We start from the raw sequence: 16623 nt of genomic DNA, 5'->3' as shown, positions 1-16623 counted from the left end.
ACAGGTTCAAAAAAACAAAAAAAAAAAAAAAAAAAAAAAAAAGGAAAAGGGGTATGACAAGGCAGAAAATAAAACAAGTGTGGGAAACTCCCGGTCTGGCTCTAGGCCAACCTTTTGGTCCATCCAGCCCTGCTCTAGTCCTTCTCTGCTGTCTCCTCCGCACCCGACACCCTGCTCTGCCCAAAGACCACGGCCAGCCATCCAGCCTGCAGCACGCTCCTTCCCTTACTGCCCCTCCACCCCCAGGCTCTTCAGCGCATCTCCCCCAACCCTGCCTCTGGTTTCCACTCCCTCTCCATGGATTCAAGCCCTACAGAACTTCTGTTCATGTTTCTCTGTTGTGGTCTGTTTACCACCCACACTCGCATAGGGCCCCTACCAAAACAAGGGAGGTTTTTGCCAAGGACTGCAGTATTTCTTAGTTCCCTTTGCCTGCCCTAAAGGAGAGGGAGCTTCAGGAGTTTCCTAGTTAGAAACAGGTAGTCTATAAGAATAGGTAAGGTCTTTCCTGGCAGGTTTTTCAGCCATTTATTAATGTATGCAAGGAGGAGGGGCAGGGCCAGGTGTGCTGGAAATAGCCTCTCCTTCCCCATTAGTACCGCTTCATACATCATGGCAGAAGAGGTGCATAATTGTGTAGCACCTTCACATAAAGTACCTGCATGTAACCCCTTGATTTCACCATCACTAGGATACCTCGTACTCCTCAGAGTCTTCTCAAGCAAATCTGCATAGCTGTGCTAATGCACACCTACCTTAAGTACAGCTCCACAATAACAATCATATTAATTCCAGATTTCTTTAAGTAGAATTTTAGATACAGTTATTTCCCACTGAACTGTAAAGGAAAAAAAGCTAACTCTTCTCACAAAAATTACCTGAGATGCTAAAGTTTTACACGAAACACATACGCTGAGTTCTAAATCTTTCCATAGAAAACTTAAGGCAGGAGACTAAATGGAAATTATTCCTCAAGAGACTGATATCTGAGGACTGAGGACTTCTCTTTACTTTTTGGTCTGAGAAGCCTCACCTCAGTTATTAAACATCCAGTCGTTACTCAGGTCACAGTTCAATTTTATCATTCTTTGCTGTCATACCACATCCCAGGACATATCACCTCATGCACACATTTTTGTCTTCAAGATCTGAAATGATCTAAGCATTCACACCTTCCGGGTCAGCGAAGCTGAATAAGGGTCTACCCAATGTAACTTATTACCCAGAATAAGATATTAGAAAATCATGAGTTAAAAAAAAAAAATAGCAATAGGCATCATATACATGCATTATGTTTGACAATCTTCCACTGTTCTATAACATTCTCCTCTACTCCAGGAAGCAAACTTCAGCTCATAAGTTTCCACTTGGAGAAAATGAAACAATTTTAAGGGCATTATTACTTTCCATTAAAGGAAGCATACAACAGCAGCAAAAAATACAAGACACTTGTTAAATCCAAACAGTAGCCAGGAAACTAAACTGCCTCAATGAAAATACCAATGGCAAGAGACATGCTTATTTAGACATTATGACAAGACTGGTAAGCAGAACAGCTATGTGTCATTAGCTGGAACTTTTATTTCTCAAAGTAATAGTCCATTCTATGCAGTAGTTCAGGAGATGCCTCACAAGCAGCCCAGCTCTCCTAACGTAAGTTGACCCTGCCTGTCAGTCACAGCCCAAATTAATATAAATTGCCTAAGTGCCATGCAGCATGGTTCTAATCAAAGCAGGCAGTAAAAGAAGCAGAAGCCAGATATGAAAAGCCCCCGTGGCAGACACTCACCAAAGTCAACACTAGGAGCAGGGAACGGCAGGTGAAGCACAGCAATCAGGGGAAGATGGCTGGCTGTGCAGCACCCAGCTCCAGCAGAGAGCAATGGGACAATTCAATTCCTATACCTTGGAAGATCCCTGTTAAAACACTCCTCGCTTGGCTATCAACTTTCAAGGTGATGCTCGCCACATCACTTACATAAATTTGGTTATATTAGCTGAGCCAGCAGAGACAATGTCTATTTAAGCACATTAATTAGAAAAGAAGAAAGCAAGCTACCAAGGATGATGGATATAACCACATGGTGCAGTTGGCCAAAGGTTCTCAGACTTCAGATCCAGTTCACCAAAACAGACAGAAACCTCAGGGAGCCAAGTGTCATTGACACACCCAAGTAACTAGCCACTGAAGAGAAAAAGTGGTTCAACAAGATAGTTCAGGGACGTCACAGTGAAATCCTGTTTCCATATCAGCAGCCCTAATGGAGGAGAAAAGCTTCCATGCAAGATGGCAGCAACTTAATGAAGAGAAATTATTCCATAACGTGTCTGCTTGATAAGATGGCCAGATTTACTTTTGAACTGATAGATACCCCTCTAGGGGCAAGAATTACTGTGTTAGGTGTTTCCACCATGAACCAACTGTCCAGATTTCTGACAGTATCAGAGAGGGCTGCGTGATGACTTTCCACCTGGGTGTAAAGGTGAAAAGTTCTCACAACGTATCTGAACATGGTCTTGGAAAATATTGGAGATGAACCAGCAGTAAGAGTTCATGCAGACACCAGTAAGGCAGGAAAGAGGTTTTCGAGTTACAGCTTGAACTGTTTAGAAAGGAAGCTGAAGACCAGCACCTTCATGGTAGCATAATCATTCCTGGTAAAAGACACAGAAATACATCAGGAGATGGAGACAACATGTGCCTGAGAAAACCGTGGAACAAAAAAAAGTTTCCAGTTAATTGAAACTAATAAGCTTTTGGAAGAATAAGCAACAGCACAGTAAGCAACAGAGCATCTACAAGTTTAAGAAAGCAAAATTAACAGTCATGGCAGACACTATCCCCTAGCTTCATCTCACAAATGAGATGACAGTCTTGTCTTCTGTTCTAGAGATATCACTTTTGAATGTCTCCTCCCCTTCCCTCCAAGTGAAATATGATTTTCCTTTACTATGCAGTCATCTCTTCCCTTTCAGCGAGGCTCCCCATTCTCTTTTTTTTTCCCCTGAAAGTCTCCTCCAGGCATCTTTTGCTGAAGTTTTATCAAAACTAGTGTTCCCACAGTACTGCCTAGGAGATGATGGAGAAGAGGGACTTGTACTACAGGCAAGAGCCAGAAATACCCACACGGGACCATCTCCCATTCCAATCTAGCATCTCAACTTCTCCAGAGGGAATTTCAGAAGAAATACACTAACATAGGAAGGATGAAGTAGCACCTGCACATGTTCAGAGCAGAAGTCCCTCAGCTAATACCCAACACCAATCTCCTACTCAGCACAACACATCAAATGGAAAGGAACTGGGATTTTATGGTTGCTTTCCTTGCTCAGAGAGTACGCAAGGAATTGGTCGGGATGTGGTTACTAACACTAGGTTTAAGCAAAGGGGAAAACTCTAAATGAGCTAGAAAAGTTGGCTGGTACTCCTATCTGGAGGTTTGCTTACGATAAGCCCTTTGTCAAACCTCTCAGCTGTTAAACTAACTAATTCATATTTGCCATTACCACACCCTTCTGCAAATATTTTGAGGAGTTTTGCAATATGATTCTTCGGGGCAGCCATCTAGCTTACATAACCCTGTGCACATTGAAGAATAAACTCTTCCCCTGATCTGCTTGCACATAAACCCTCCTTCATTTTGACTGAGCCTTGAAGCCAAAGTCAGTTCATTTGTTTTCAAGAATAAGAACATGAGAAAAAGGAGTAATACCTTACGTGCTTTTTAATATTTTGGGGGTTTAATGACCCAAACAAAGGAAAGCCATAAGTGATAAAGCTGGAGCAGAGGAAACTGCAAACCAAATTATATCAAAGTTTACGCAGAAATACAGTACCTTTTATTAGAACCAGTAATAGCTGGGACAAAGTAGACAAGAAGAGGAGACACCCCCCCCGCCTTGATTTCAGATATAATTCCTTTGTCATACAATTCCTGTGCATCTGTAGGTACTTCACTTTTACCAGACATACCAGCTAGTAGAACATTTCTCTGCTTACAAAACCCCTGTTGGCAAAATCTCCTTGTATTATATGGCTTGCAAGCAATACTACCACTAATGATACTCATGGTGCTTTAAAATTTTAAACCACCTTTATAAAACCCAAACTGATAAAGATGTTGATGCAATAGAAAAATATCAGCTCTTGGGAACATAACAAATGAGTAAAGAACACTGACTGAATAGCATTTCTGGTTTAGGCCTCAAAGAGCTCCTTAGAGGTTTATGAAAGAACAAGCTGAAATCACTTGTCCTTATTTTAAAAAAATCTAAAGAACCATACGTTTTAATAATAATAAAAAAAGATCAGCTTGTTTCCTTTAAGACTATTTCAATTATTCGCCAACTTAAATATAAGACAGCGTTAGTAATAGAAGTGAAAGATATCTCTGTATGTGTTAATTTGTCTCAGATTAAAGCACTATGAAAAGTTGGCTTAACTGATAACACTGAATGACAATTGGATCTCGCAATACTCAGAGGCAAGGTTTTGCTGTATTAAAAAGAAGCTCTATGCTCAGGTTACTTGATATTTATAAAATGCAACATTTAGCATTGCTTTTAACTTAATAAAATAACCTGTGATTGGCTGCCATACAGGGGTTTGGGTTTTTTTGCATTTCAACTTTTTTTTTAATCCTGACTATTAGAAATAGCATTTTGTTAATGACAATCAGTTCAGGGATTTTTGTTCTCACTAGTTACATTATTACTCTATGAAAAATTACACTGGAGACATGCAAGTCTCTAAATTTAATCCACCACAGGAAAACTCCAGGACAGCAAGCCGATGTTAGCTCAAGAAAAGAGATGCAAAGCTTCACATGGTAACAGCTTTTTTTTTTTTTTTTTTTTTTTTTAAATTTCACAGTAATACAAGAAGCTTGACCTAACCACCTTGGGTTTTCTAGGTCATACTTTATACCAGATTTTCCTCAGGTAAGCTTTCTCAAAACTACCATTAATCTGGACTAGTACTTACAGTTGACAAACACACCATGTCCTGTAACAGCTCTCAGAGGAAAATGAAGAATGTGTGTTTTTTCAAGTTTATAAAGCAGAAGCATGCCTGATTTAGTATTTACATATCTCTCCATTTTTGTTTTCTTTATATTTGTTATGTTGTCACTAATAGATAAGCAGCAGTGGCAGTTGCACTATGGTTAACGTATTTTATTTCACAATTAATCCACAAAAGCAACAATCTTAAAAATTTACTTGCCCAAGATGAAGATGGACATTTGGAACTTTTATGTGAAACCTGATGGTTGAAGAGACGATCAGAGGCAGGAGGGGTGAAACAGTAAGTTTTAATTTGGAAGTGATTGTTTCTTCTTGTACCAGATTTGTTTCTAACATCTACCAAAACAGACTTGACATAAGAAAGCTAACAGGAACAGACCATTATGTGCTGTGGCTAATTACAATCATGTTGCTAATGCAGAACAAGTCTATATCATTGGATGATTCAGTGCAGATCCACTACTGACTACAGAAGTACAGCCATTGGCTGAAGCAATTACCTTCAAGCCAACAGAAGTCTCTTCCGTCATCTCAGGATTAGATGGAAATCAACCAATGTATTTTTCATGTTTGAATTTATCTCATTTCTTCTGCTTTGGCTTGGAAGTGTTCTTGAATCTTTAAGATCACCAGGTCCTAGCAGGTTCTCCCGACAAACGATTTCTTTTTTAAGTACTTAAGTTCATTTGAAGTACATTTAAGTACTTTTAAAAACCACCTATGTTGCCCAAGACAATCTCTGAAATTTTCTTTTTCTCTTCCCAGCAGAGCTCTCCCAGGTTGGTTCTAGCTACCATACCAAGACCTGTCTTGGACTTTCTCAGAGAATAATCTTGGAATTTATTCTTGTTGTTCTCACAAATGGCAAAAACAAGGAAAGGAAAACTTACATGCATCTTTTGTTCTCCAGAAATACAGGGCATTCAAGCCCTGATGACCCTGGGGTGCCTTGGCTAGGAAGAGGTTGCTGAGTTTATGAATGAGCACAGTGGTCAATCTGCAAATCCAGTACCAGCATGGAAAGTGGGCCTCAACGGAATACAGGTGCTCAAGGCACTGGCATTTGACAACTAATCTACAATGTGACAGCTGGCCTGAAATGCTAGCACTGAGTTTTCTCAACTGAAAGCATGTTTAGAGCAGGAAAATCTGACTCCTGAAACATTCAAGAGCTAGGAAGAAAACAAGTAAAGCATAGGCAAATAAAAAATAAAAACATGTAACACTATATAGCTGTTATTATTATTATATGTAATATATAAAATATTATAAATATTATATATGTAAAACAGTGTGGCTGTTTTATTTATTTTTTTATATATATATAATATAGATTAAACTATAAATAGAACAACTACACTGGCCAAGCTTTTAAAACTACAGAAAATATTTGGTTTTTTAAAGAAACAGCTGGTAGGTGAGCAGGAAATTACCACAGTAGCAAAGGATGGTTCCAGAGTAATTCCTATTTAACAAAAGAGAACGCAGACTACCTTCAAGTGACTGACTGGTTGCTGTCAGAACCTCAGAGGTTCGTATTTCATCTTCCCCTTTGGTTAAAATAGCTTTGAAATGGTTTCAAGTGTCTGGAGTATCAGCAGAATTCAGATAATGGCATGGCAACCACTAAAAAGAAATCTACAGTAACCAACATACCACATTTGAGTGCAGAGAAGAAATCTTATTTATTTCACGTTCAACAATCAGCTCATGACATTCCACTACCTGACATGAATTTTTTGATGCTCCAACGACAAATGTTAACTTCACAGGTAGAAGTTACCTGCTCTCCCAAGCACAGCACCAAGATTGCTTATAATGAGGCTTTTGGAGTTGCCATCATCCCTGGTACTCTTTCTCATTCTGAGATATATCCCACAGGTGGGAATACAAAGTGATTCTAGAAAGAAACAGTTCCTTTAACCATCAAAAGTTTCCTGAAATTCAACAGAAAAATGGTGATGAACTTTGGCTACAAGGAAAAAAAAGGAGAAGGGAGTACAGTATTTGCTCCCCATCAGGACAGTACACTCCAGGATGCAAGTTGCCAAATTTCACTGTAAACACTGCTCATTTTATCATGTTATTTCTGAATCTTTTTACACCCAAGCTCTAGCCACATTCAAAATGTATTTTTGCAATGTGTCTGATGGCTTCACTCAGAAGCTTCACCTAGCAGCATGCCAGATTGCCTACAGATATAATTAATGATTTCCTCAGTTTTATCTGAAATTTGGGTGCAGAGTTTGACTGAGGAAACTAATTACTGACTGATTACTGTTAAGGCTTGCTATTAGTCAACACTTCTTTTTACTTTTGCACAGTGCATTTGGTTGGATTAGTGAAAGATAACACATTTTAATTAGTATTTCCCCGTAACTACATAGTTTTATGGTTCCTAAGTGAAATCTAACATTTCCGCTAACTCTTCATAACTGCAGGTTTAGAATTTTAAAATGCAAAACAGAGCCTACAGGAACACGACTCCTGAATACTAACATGTTCTACTTCATTTTACTGTTAATTGAAAATATTCTTTGCAGCCACTTCTGCCTTTTTCTATTCACCAAGCCCTCTGTGGGGTTATTTAACACTGTCTGTATAATGATTTGGTTCCCCACAGATTCAGCTACACAGTGCAGCAGAAACTTAATCCAATCCATTTTACATGGCATTGAAAGAGCAGTTCTCATATGATTAGTTTTTACGTGGCAGCTGATGAGGTGTAACATGAAAAGTTAAACTTCCAGAACTCAAATATTACGAGTATATGAGTATGCTTTAAAACACAAAGATCATACAACTTGTTGACTCATAAAAGATCCCATCAACTACCCATGTAAATCCGAATGCTATGATTACAGATACCTGTTTCCAATTTCTAACAAGACAGAAGAATCACTTACCCCAAAATCGTAGAAAACCCTGTCCATGTTCAAGTCTAAGTTGAAGAACCTACAGCAGATTCACAGAACGGTCACCCTCCCCTCTCAATTTAAGCCGTCTCTTTCCACAGTTGCTTCCAAACCTGTGCCACCACTTTTTCCTTCTTTACAAGCACCACATCAACATGCAGTCCTACCTTAAGTTCTCTAATCGTTTCATATTTCATAAACCAACAGTAATCAAAACCTTTCAAACAATTTTCCCATTACTCCTTTTTCCACTTTCCTGCCTCTCACCAGGAATTCTATTTCTTACTCAATACTTTCACTGCCCACCCTACATTTTGTTAAAAACCTTACAATTCAGCAGAATTGTACTATCAACTAAAGTTTCGTAACAAAACAAGTAGAGCTAGGTATTGATGCACTACGAGGAAGACATCAGGTTTTGTGAAATTCAAATAAGTACATGAGATATAATTAACTGGTCAGCAGTCTTTATCTCATAGACCAACAGAGAAAAGACGACAATGCATATACTTGGAAAAGAAATGATGACCAAATCAGCTTTAGAAAGACACGAGTTATTGGTCCTGGGGATGGTCAAATCACAGACTCTTCAAATCTAAAATGCTTGCATCCATCAGTCTGCAAAAACTTGATGGATAATGGGAAACTTAACGAATCCTATCAGAAATGCTACTTAGCAAAGGAAAAAAAAAATCCTGCAATCAAATTGTTAATGATAAAAAATTACTGCAGGCTCAAAGCCACTGGGACTCCCACACATTAATCTGAGCCATGCTGAAGCTGTGTCAATTAATAAAATTCCAAGCTAGAACTGGGTTAATGGAACATGTGTCAGAAAATGGAAATAAGGAGTTAGCTTAGGGTTTTAAGCAAACTTTGTCTTTTTGCCAGAGTATCATTCTTTGTGCTCAGAGGCAGACAGCCCGCTCACTCTCTTTTTAGCATATCAAAGCTAGATTCCTGTCATCTTAATGCAAAGCTAGGCAGAAGCAGTAGACAAATCGGGTAATCCAGTATTTCTTAGAAGATGTGGTATCAAGCAAGTAGGACAAACCATAGGATCAGCTAATTTTTGACCACTCCCTAAGATGATTAGGGAAAACCTGGCTTAACAAGGAGAAATTTTTAAGTAGCTGGAAATCTAAAGGGACCTAGGATTCTTAGTTGAGCCTAGTACCAGATCACAGACAAAATAGGAGACCACTGACTTGCACTGCCATCTCCTTAGGACATGCTTTCTTACAGTTATTGTCCAGGATGTTAAGGTGTTAACCTAGATTATACGAAGTCACTTCCCCTGAATGAAACACTCCTGAACGCCTCAAGTTTGAAAGAGACGCTTCAGCGAAAACAATTCTAAAAGAGTGCCATAAACATATTTCTCCTACTCATTTTTTTTTCTTCCAAAGCTGTCTAACAAGTCAATCCTGTAGTTTCATACACTGCTTCAGCTGAGGAAGTTCCTGAATGAGTAGGTTACCTAAATAGTGTATTACAAAACACCTTTGGAAATTATACAGGTATCACAGCAGGCTTCTAGAGCAGACAACTGAATTTAATCAGTTCTAACAGCCCTGGAAACCCTGCACAGGAGTCAATGTTGCTTCTAAGACCCCAAGCGTTAGAATATGACAGGGGGCCAGCAGTATTCATGCAGAAAAGGGGAACAAAGGTGCTTTACACTGCATCCTAGCTTTAAAACTTACTTAAAAAGGTATGGAAGACAAAGTGCTGTACTTTCCTAAGCTACATTTGAGAGCTCAGAACTTGAACTATTTGTACAAACAGCCTTTCCATTTAAGGGTTGAGAGGGAAAAAAAATAAAAAATAAAAAACCCTCTATCAATAGAAAGAAGGCAGAGTAAATAAACAGTTATGAGGGATTAAAACAAGAGACAGAAATCCAAAGACATGACTTTCTAGTAGACAGAGTTCATTGACAGAACATTTCTGTAACTTAGTCCTCAGCCAAAATCTATACTTAGCCTGGTCTCAAAATATTTAACTAAGCTGAGTTGGAGGACAGGGTATTTTGAACAGAAAAGTGAGACAGTTCCTTAGAGAAAAATGGTGTAAGGAGGAAAAGCTGTGGCAGGTGAAGCTAGACCTTGCTGCTGACTGCAATATTTATCAAAAAAATCCAAACTGCTTCTATTCAAGGAATGAGTCATTTTATAGAGATGAGTTAGGTCCTGTGTGGTCTACAGAGTATTATAAATTTGCTAAGGGAAAAACTATAGCTGTTCTTAAAAAGAAAAAAAAACAAAAAACCAAAACACAACCACCAACCTGTGCTAAGAAACTCCATGATGAAACACCAGATCATGTTCTAACTGTTCAACGCCAAATACACACCATATAGCTTTTTCTAAAACACCACAGCTCAACGGTCAGCAGAACTCATGAGAATAAAACTTTTGTCTATCCTGCTACAAAGAGCCACAGGGGTCACTGCATCAAGATTTCAAAAGCAAAAGGGACTATCATCTAGTTAAACAATTTGCACAAAACTGGCTGGAGATGCCCATTCCTCCTTCAAATCAATAACTTCTATACATATCAGAACCAAAATAGGACCAAAATCACAGCATTAATCCCTCTGTTCTCTGATCTGAAAGCATAACACTAACATTGTAAAATAATACCTGTTACTCTTTTTTTCTCATCTACCTACAGTGTCTCATTATCTGTTCACTCATCTCAGTTGTCTTCTCATTTTCCCTTATCTCAACCAGAATCTCTCAAGCTACGGAAGAATTGGCCTACGGTTATTATACAAGACCAAACTCAATGGCAGCACAACAGGTTTAACCCTGAGTGATTTAAGTGTCCTAGTATAAAAATAAATAAAAAAAGTTGGGCATTTAGCTTTTGGACAATGAAGATAAATTATGATAATAACCAGCTTAAGAAGTAATAGTTTATAATAAAAAGTCAGTATTTTGAAGAAACTGGGGGGGAGAGCGGGCGGGAGGCAGAGGGCATGTGTAAAAAAAGCTCACTAAAGAATGACAGTAACGACTAGTGAGTGTTTTCATTTCATGAAACTGGCCAACTTGCTTTCAGGAGTAACTTTACTCATTTTTAAAGTTATCTTAAAGTCTTGGATGCAGTTCTCAAACTAAAGTTTGCTGACAAAAATGTTATCATTTAACATTTCACATAAAATGTTAAAAAAAAACATTTCAGACTTTTTTCTTGTTCTGCACTTCTCTATAATAGCCATTTTCCACCACTGGTTAGATGCCACGTCAATCAAGCACTATTAATTCATCTATTCTATTTAGTGACAACTTTTCCATTACATATTTTCCACAGATTTAGCGCAAAAGGTGTAACTTATATACAGTCTCTTACCTTGAATTAGTGGTATGTACCGTGCTAACAGCTTTGCTCTTTTCTTTTCATATCCTTTCTGAGTGATGTCTCCTGAAGAAACGAAGAAATAAATTCATATTGGTTTGAACGCTTTTTAAATAACCCTTCTCATTTTCCTGATACCTATGATTAAACTCGCTAACTTTGAATCAGTCACATTAGCAACAAAGACCTGGGCATGTCAGAGAAATTCATGGCCATATACATACCACCCATGCAGCACTATCTGTGCACATACGAGAATTAATGTCTTGGAGGTATACAACAGAGGAATAATGTTTTTGTCTGCAGCACCTGTGTTGAACCTGGTTCTGGAGATATTTACCATAATGCAGAATGCAGCACAAAAGATTTGCAGCACAGCAGAAGTCAACAAAGCTGACAAGCCTGGCTCTGCACCCTTCTGGGGCCTCAGAAATGCTCAATATACCAGTGCTTGAGAGAACATCCTCTAGCACAACTTTGTAGTGCCTTTCAAACTCTAGACCATGTTGTCCGCTTTGCACTGTGCAGCACATCGGTCTCCGCTTTCAAATTCTAAGAGGTGATAATCTCCTAGCACTAGTTTTTATTCACAGTTGTCATCTGATATCCTGTTTTAAACATATATTGCAGACTCCACTGGTAAAACATGACGTCTTTTCACACAGACTAGAATAAACGGAAAACTTCTATAGAAACCCAAAATAAGTTTTTGAGACATTTCAGAATCTATACTTCCATGATTCTACCAATAGAACAAGGTGGCTTTATGCAAAACCAGCAGCAAGCTTAGTATAAAAATAAAAAAATCCAAACACCACCAAAATTTTATGAGCTTTGTCCATTTTCTAGATCTCAGCATAGACATGAAAACAGTGATCTCAAATAACTTAAAACCACTCCCAGCTCCCAAAATTCACACTTGTTTAGACAGTGAGATACTATGCAGTTCCACTAACAAAGTAGACTTTTATCCCTCCATACTTGGCAAATGCATCACAACAGCATGAAATATCCACAAGATTAAAGATATTTAAAATATCTGATGATATTTTTGAAAACGTACTCAAGTAGAAGGAATTTTAGACAGTGAGATACTATGCAGTTCCACTAACAAAGTAGACTTTTATCCCTCCATACTTCAAATGCATCAAGATTTGCAGCACAGCAGAAGTCAACAAAGCTGACAAGCCTGGCTCTGCACCCTTCTGGGGCCTCAGAAATGCTCAATATACCAGTGCTTGAGAGAACATCCTCTAGCACAACTTTGTAGTGCCTTTCAAACTCTAGACCATGTTGTCCGCTTTGCACTGTGCAGCACATCGGTCTCCGCTTTCAAATTCTAAGAGGTGATAATCTCCTAGCACTAGTTTTTATTCACAGTTGTCATCTGATATCCTGTTTTAAACATATATTGCAGACTCCACTGGTAAAACATGACGTCTTTTCACACAGACTAGAATAAACGGAAAACTTCTATAGAAACCCAAAATAAGTTTTTGAGACATTTCAGAATCTATACTTCCATGATTCTACCAATAGAACAAGGTGGCTTTATGCAAAACCAGCAGCAAGCTTAGTATAAAAATAAAAAAATCCAAACACCACCAAAATTTTATGAGCTTTGTCCATTTTCTAGATCTCAGCATAGACATGAAAACAGTGATCTCAAATAACTTAAAACCACTCCCAGCTCCCAAAATTCACACTTGTTTAGACAGTGAGATACTATGCAGTTCCACTAACAAAGTAGACTTTTATCCCTCCATACTTGGCAAATGCATCACAACAGCATGAAATATAACCAAGATTAAAGATATTTAAAATATCTGATGATATTTTTGAAAACGTACTCAAGTAGAAGGTGAATTTTAGACATGTAGGCAGATAATTATATTGACTTTAATTAGGACACAAAAGTAAAATTTTACATTCAGATCTTTGCTTCAAGCACATTCTTCCAGCAACATACTGGTGAAAGAGCATATCAAACTACAGAGAAGGAAAAAAAAAAAAGGCATGAATGACATCTATATGGATTAAGTAAAACAGCCTACCTCTGGCCATTTGCTTTCTGCCAAACCTGAAACTTTTTCTCCATCCTATTCACACAAGGAATCAAAACTTAATGTCTGGAAACCATAAGAGGAGTAGCATGCTTGTTGCGTGAATGGATTTAGGTCTTGCATTTGACAGAACTCCAAGAATACTACACCGTGCTATTTCTAAGGCCTCTCTGACCTCAGTTGTCAGATGTGCAGTAAGACCTGACAACATGTCCCAGACCCGGGACTTTGGGTATCTGTCTTTATCCTTACCAAAGTTTTCTGCAGGCGACCAGCAGAATCAAGAGTTATGAGGGCAATCCAGAGAAAGACAGAGCATGATTTACATGCGATTCATTCCCTTTGGAAATGAGACTATAAAATACATGTATATATAAGATAAGTTACTAGTAACAGTCATTTTTAATTCATCCAGAGAGTGGCATGGTTTGGGTATGCAGAAGCAAGAACCCCTTTTCCTCAGTCAGATGTTAGGCAGAAAAGTTCTTACTCTGTATTTTAAAATGTTTCTCGGGTATTTGCCTTAATACATAAGGGTTGGTTTTGGTTTTTTATTTAATATTGTCCATAGCAGTATGTGCTCTAAACACATTTCCTCAAACATCCAACTCACTCCTACATCAGAGGACACTGCTAACAGAAATAAAGTCACTTCATTCTACCATCCCCCTGCAATTAAGTGAATATGCATCATTTAAAGTTACGGACAGTATGCCAAAACAAGCAATGAGAGCTTGTAGATACTGTTCAAAACAGATAAGAAAAAAAAATGCAGATCCTGGAGTGCTTCAATCATTGCAGGTATTTCAAACTACAACCAAACAGAATCCGTCAATTTTTACTCATAAACCTGTGTAAATATTTCATATCAAATTTGGACACAAGACAGAAATGCTTTGGTTACCATTTTTCTTGAGCAGAAATTTTTTTAGCAGAAGAAATATATAGAAGTATCATTTTTATATCTATATGTGTATGTTATATAATTATATCAAAACAGGAATGAAATCAAAACAAAACAAAAATCTCAAATGCCCAGATTTGTGTGCCTGGGAATAGCTGATGAAAAATCACGCTCTTCAAGTAAGTCATTTCTACAAAGAAAGAAAATGGATACCAAAAAAGATGCATCATTTTCAGCTATGGAGGGGGGGTGGGAGGGGAAACAACCAGTCAAGAAGCACCAGCAGGAAAAAAAGTTTATCTTAAAACATAAGTAATTTGGAAGACTAAAGCAATCTCAGCAAATTCTTTAAGAGACAAATGCTGTACATAACACAAATTTGCCATACCGTAACTTCAGTGAGGACAGTAATTTTCAGAGCTCCATAAATGATTCAAGTAATCCCTTAAATCAAATCTCTGCTCAGATCAGCCACCTTGCCAGGTATCTCCCAGTTGAAGAGGTATGCCATGGAAGCAGCAGATCAAAAGACAGGGTTGAAAAGAAAGTCTCATTTAAACCAGAATGTCTCAAACTTCGGCTTCTCACTGCATTTGGAAATTCTTTGATTTTACTGGAATGCTGACTTGAAGAATTTTCCTTGAATCAGGTTAAGAAAAGCCCAAAGTCAAAAGCATCTCTGTCGACTTTTGCAGCCCCACTGGCAAGTCAGACTTTGCTGCCTAGCAAAGCTTTTCTTTGTTCCTTTCTCAAAAGCTTGGGGGTGGATTCCTCCTGACAATTGCCCCCCACCCCCTCACCCTCAGAGCCTCAGTGGGATTAACCCATCATTTGGGGTTCTTTGTAATCCCTCACCTCTTCCAAAAAGAGCTGCTTAACCACATCTGGTATGTCAGGGCCACAGCTGCTGTCATTTAGCCTCACTTTCTCCCTAGTTATTAGATTACACAAAAGCAATATGAGGTTCCTCAGTCTCAGCAAACCAGCTGGGAAGCCTGGATAAAGCTAGACACTGGGTTGAGCTGTTATTTCTCTGTCTGGAATATCTGACATATTGTAAAATATGTCAGAGGCTCCAAGAAAATTAATCTAGGCAGAGATGAAAGTGTTGGCATTTCTTAAAATGATCTATAAAAATTATTTTCTTAATGAGTTCGCAAAGAATCTGTCATGCAGTTACCCCACATCTACCCAGGCATGTTTTTATTTCGCAATGTTAGTACTATAGCCAACAGAATCTTAAATGCCAAATTAACCAAATAAATATTACCTACATTTTATTGGGTTTTCATGAATTATTTTTCATTGGCTATCCACTTGCTGGGTTCAAAAATTTCAACTAGCTTATTTTCAATTCTGAAAAGTAGATGGTGAACACTGAGTAAGTGCTTCAATGCTCTTCAAAAACACAAGAATAGGAACCAAGCACATGCTTTACTGCCTAGATAAAGCTGCCATGCCTCATTGCATCACAAAATCCTCACACTGCAAAATCCTGACTTTGTAATCTCAAGTATTTTATGGTAGCTCTACCCATTGGATAACAATGCTTAGAAAAAGCTTTTTTTTAACTAGGAATTGTGCATATGCGAGCTATGTAGTTCATAAATAAATACAGTGTGCCTAACAGAACGTTATTTCCTTGATCACCCAAGGACACCCATGAGTGCAGCAGCCTTTCCTCTCCAGTGCATGAACATACAGGGCAGAGCACATCCAGTGCTATTCTTGCTCCCTTATAGCTTTGTATCCCTGCACTGAGGAGTCCTTGAAGACTTCTGATGGAGAAGGGAAGATGGGCAAGATGCAGACAGACACTAAACAATTCATGGAAAGGTAAGCTTGCTATGAAGCGAGCAACTTCTCCAGTCCTTACTCAGTAGTTTGCACTTAAATTCTCACTGGGAGCAGCTATAAGAAACCACACATCACACTGTGCTGGCAACAGGTCTCAAGAGCCCGTCATGTAAACACGCTCCCCTAGATGACTATGTGTACCATACAGCTGAGGATGGCACTGTGAGAGCCTAGTACTTACTAAAGATAAGGAAATGGCTCCAGGTCACTAATTTGCCAAGGTCAAGAACAGGGACGTTTCTAAATGAGATAACTGTGCATTAAACGTGGATGAAAAGATAGTACGTATTAGTTCTGCAAGATGAAACCTTTAAGGATTCCACTGTTTGTGGTTGTGCTCACCAGTGGCCAATCTCCTATATCAACTATTGACAAATCACTGCAGAAACTTTTGCCAGTTCCCTCAGTATAAAGTGAAAGTCAAGGGTGTGAATACTGGCTTCAGCCTGAAGAGGTGGTTCTTGGATGGTGTGAAACGGCAGGCAAGTTGCTAGCC

The 16623-nt window shown here is 38.5% G+C and overlaps 1 protein-coding gene across 1 annotated transcript in view; it reads right to left on the bottom strand.

Moving 5' to 3' along the window:
* Positions 1-11385, bottom strand: part of DIP2A (disco interacting protein 2 homolog A) — a gene marked incomplete at its 5' end in the record, with an annotated part of 93211 nt that extends 81826 nt beyond the window's left edge. The window contains one exon of the mRNA XM_009283147.1: positions 11298-11385. Coding sequence (XP_009281422.1) covers positions 11298-11385 — 88 coding nt within the window. The remainder of the gene's footprint in view (positions 1-11297) is intronic.
* Positions 11386-16623: the final 5238 nt, after the last annotated feature.

The sequence above is a fragment of the Aptenodytes forsteri genome, unplaced genomic scaffold (genome assembly GCF_000699145.1).
Source record: "Aptenodytes forsteri isolate BGI_AS27 unplaced genomic scaffold, ASM69914v1 Scaffold198, whole genome shotgun sequence".
NCBI classification, from domain to species: Eukaryota; Metazoa; Chordata; class Aves; order Sphenisciformes; family Spheniscidae; genus Aptenodytes; species Aptenodytes forsteri.
The sequence above is the reverse complement of the archived record's forward strand: the minus strand, read 5'-3'. Positions and strand labels throughout refer to the sequence as shown.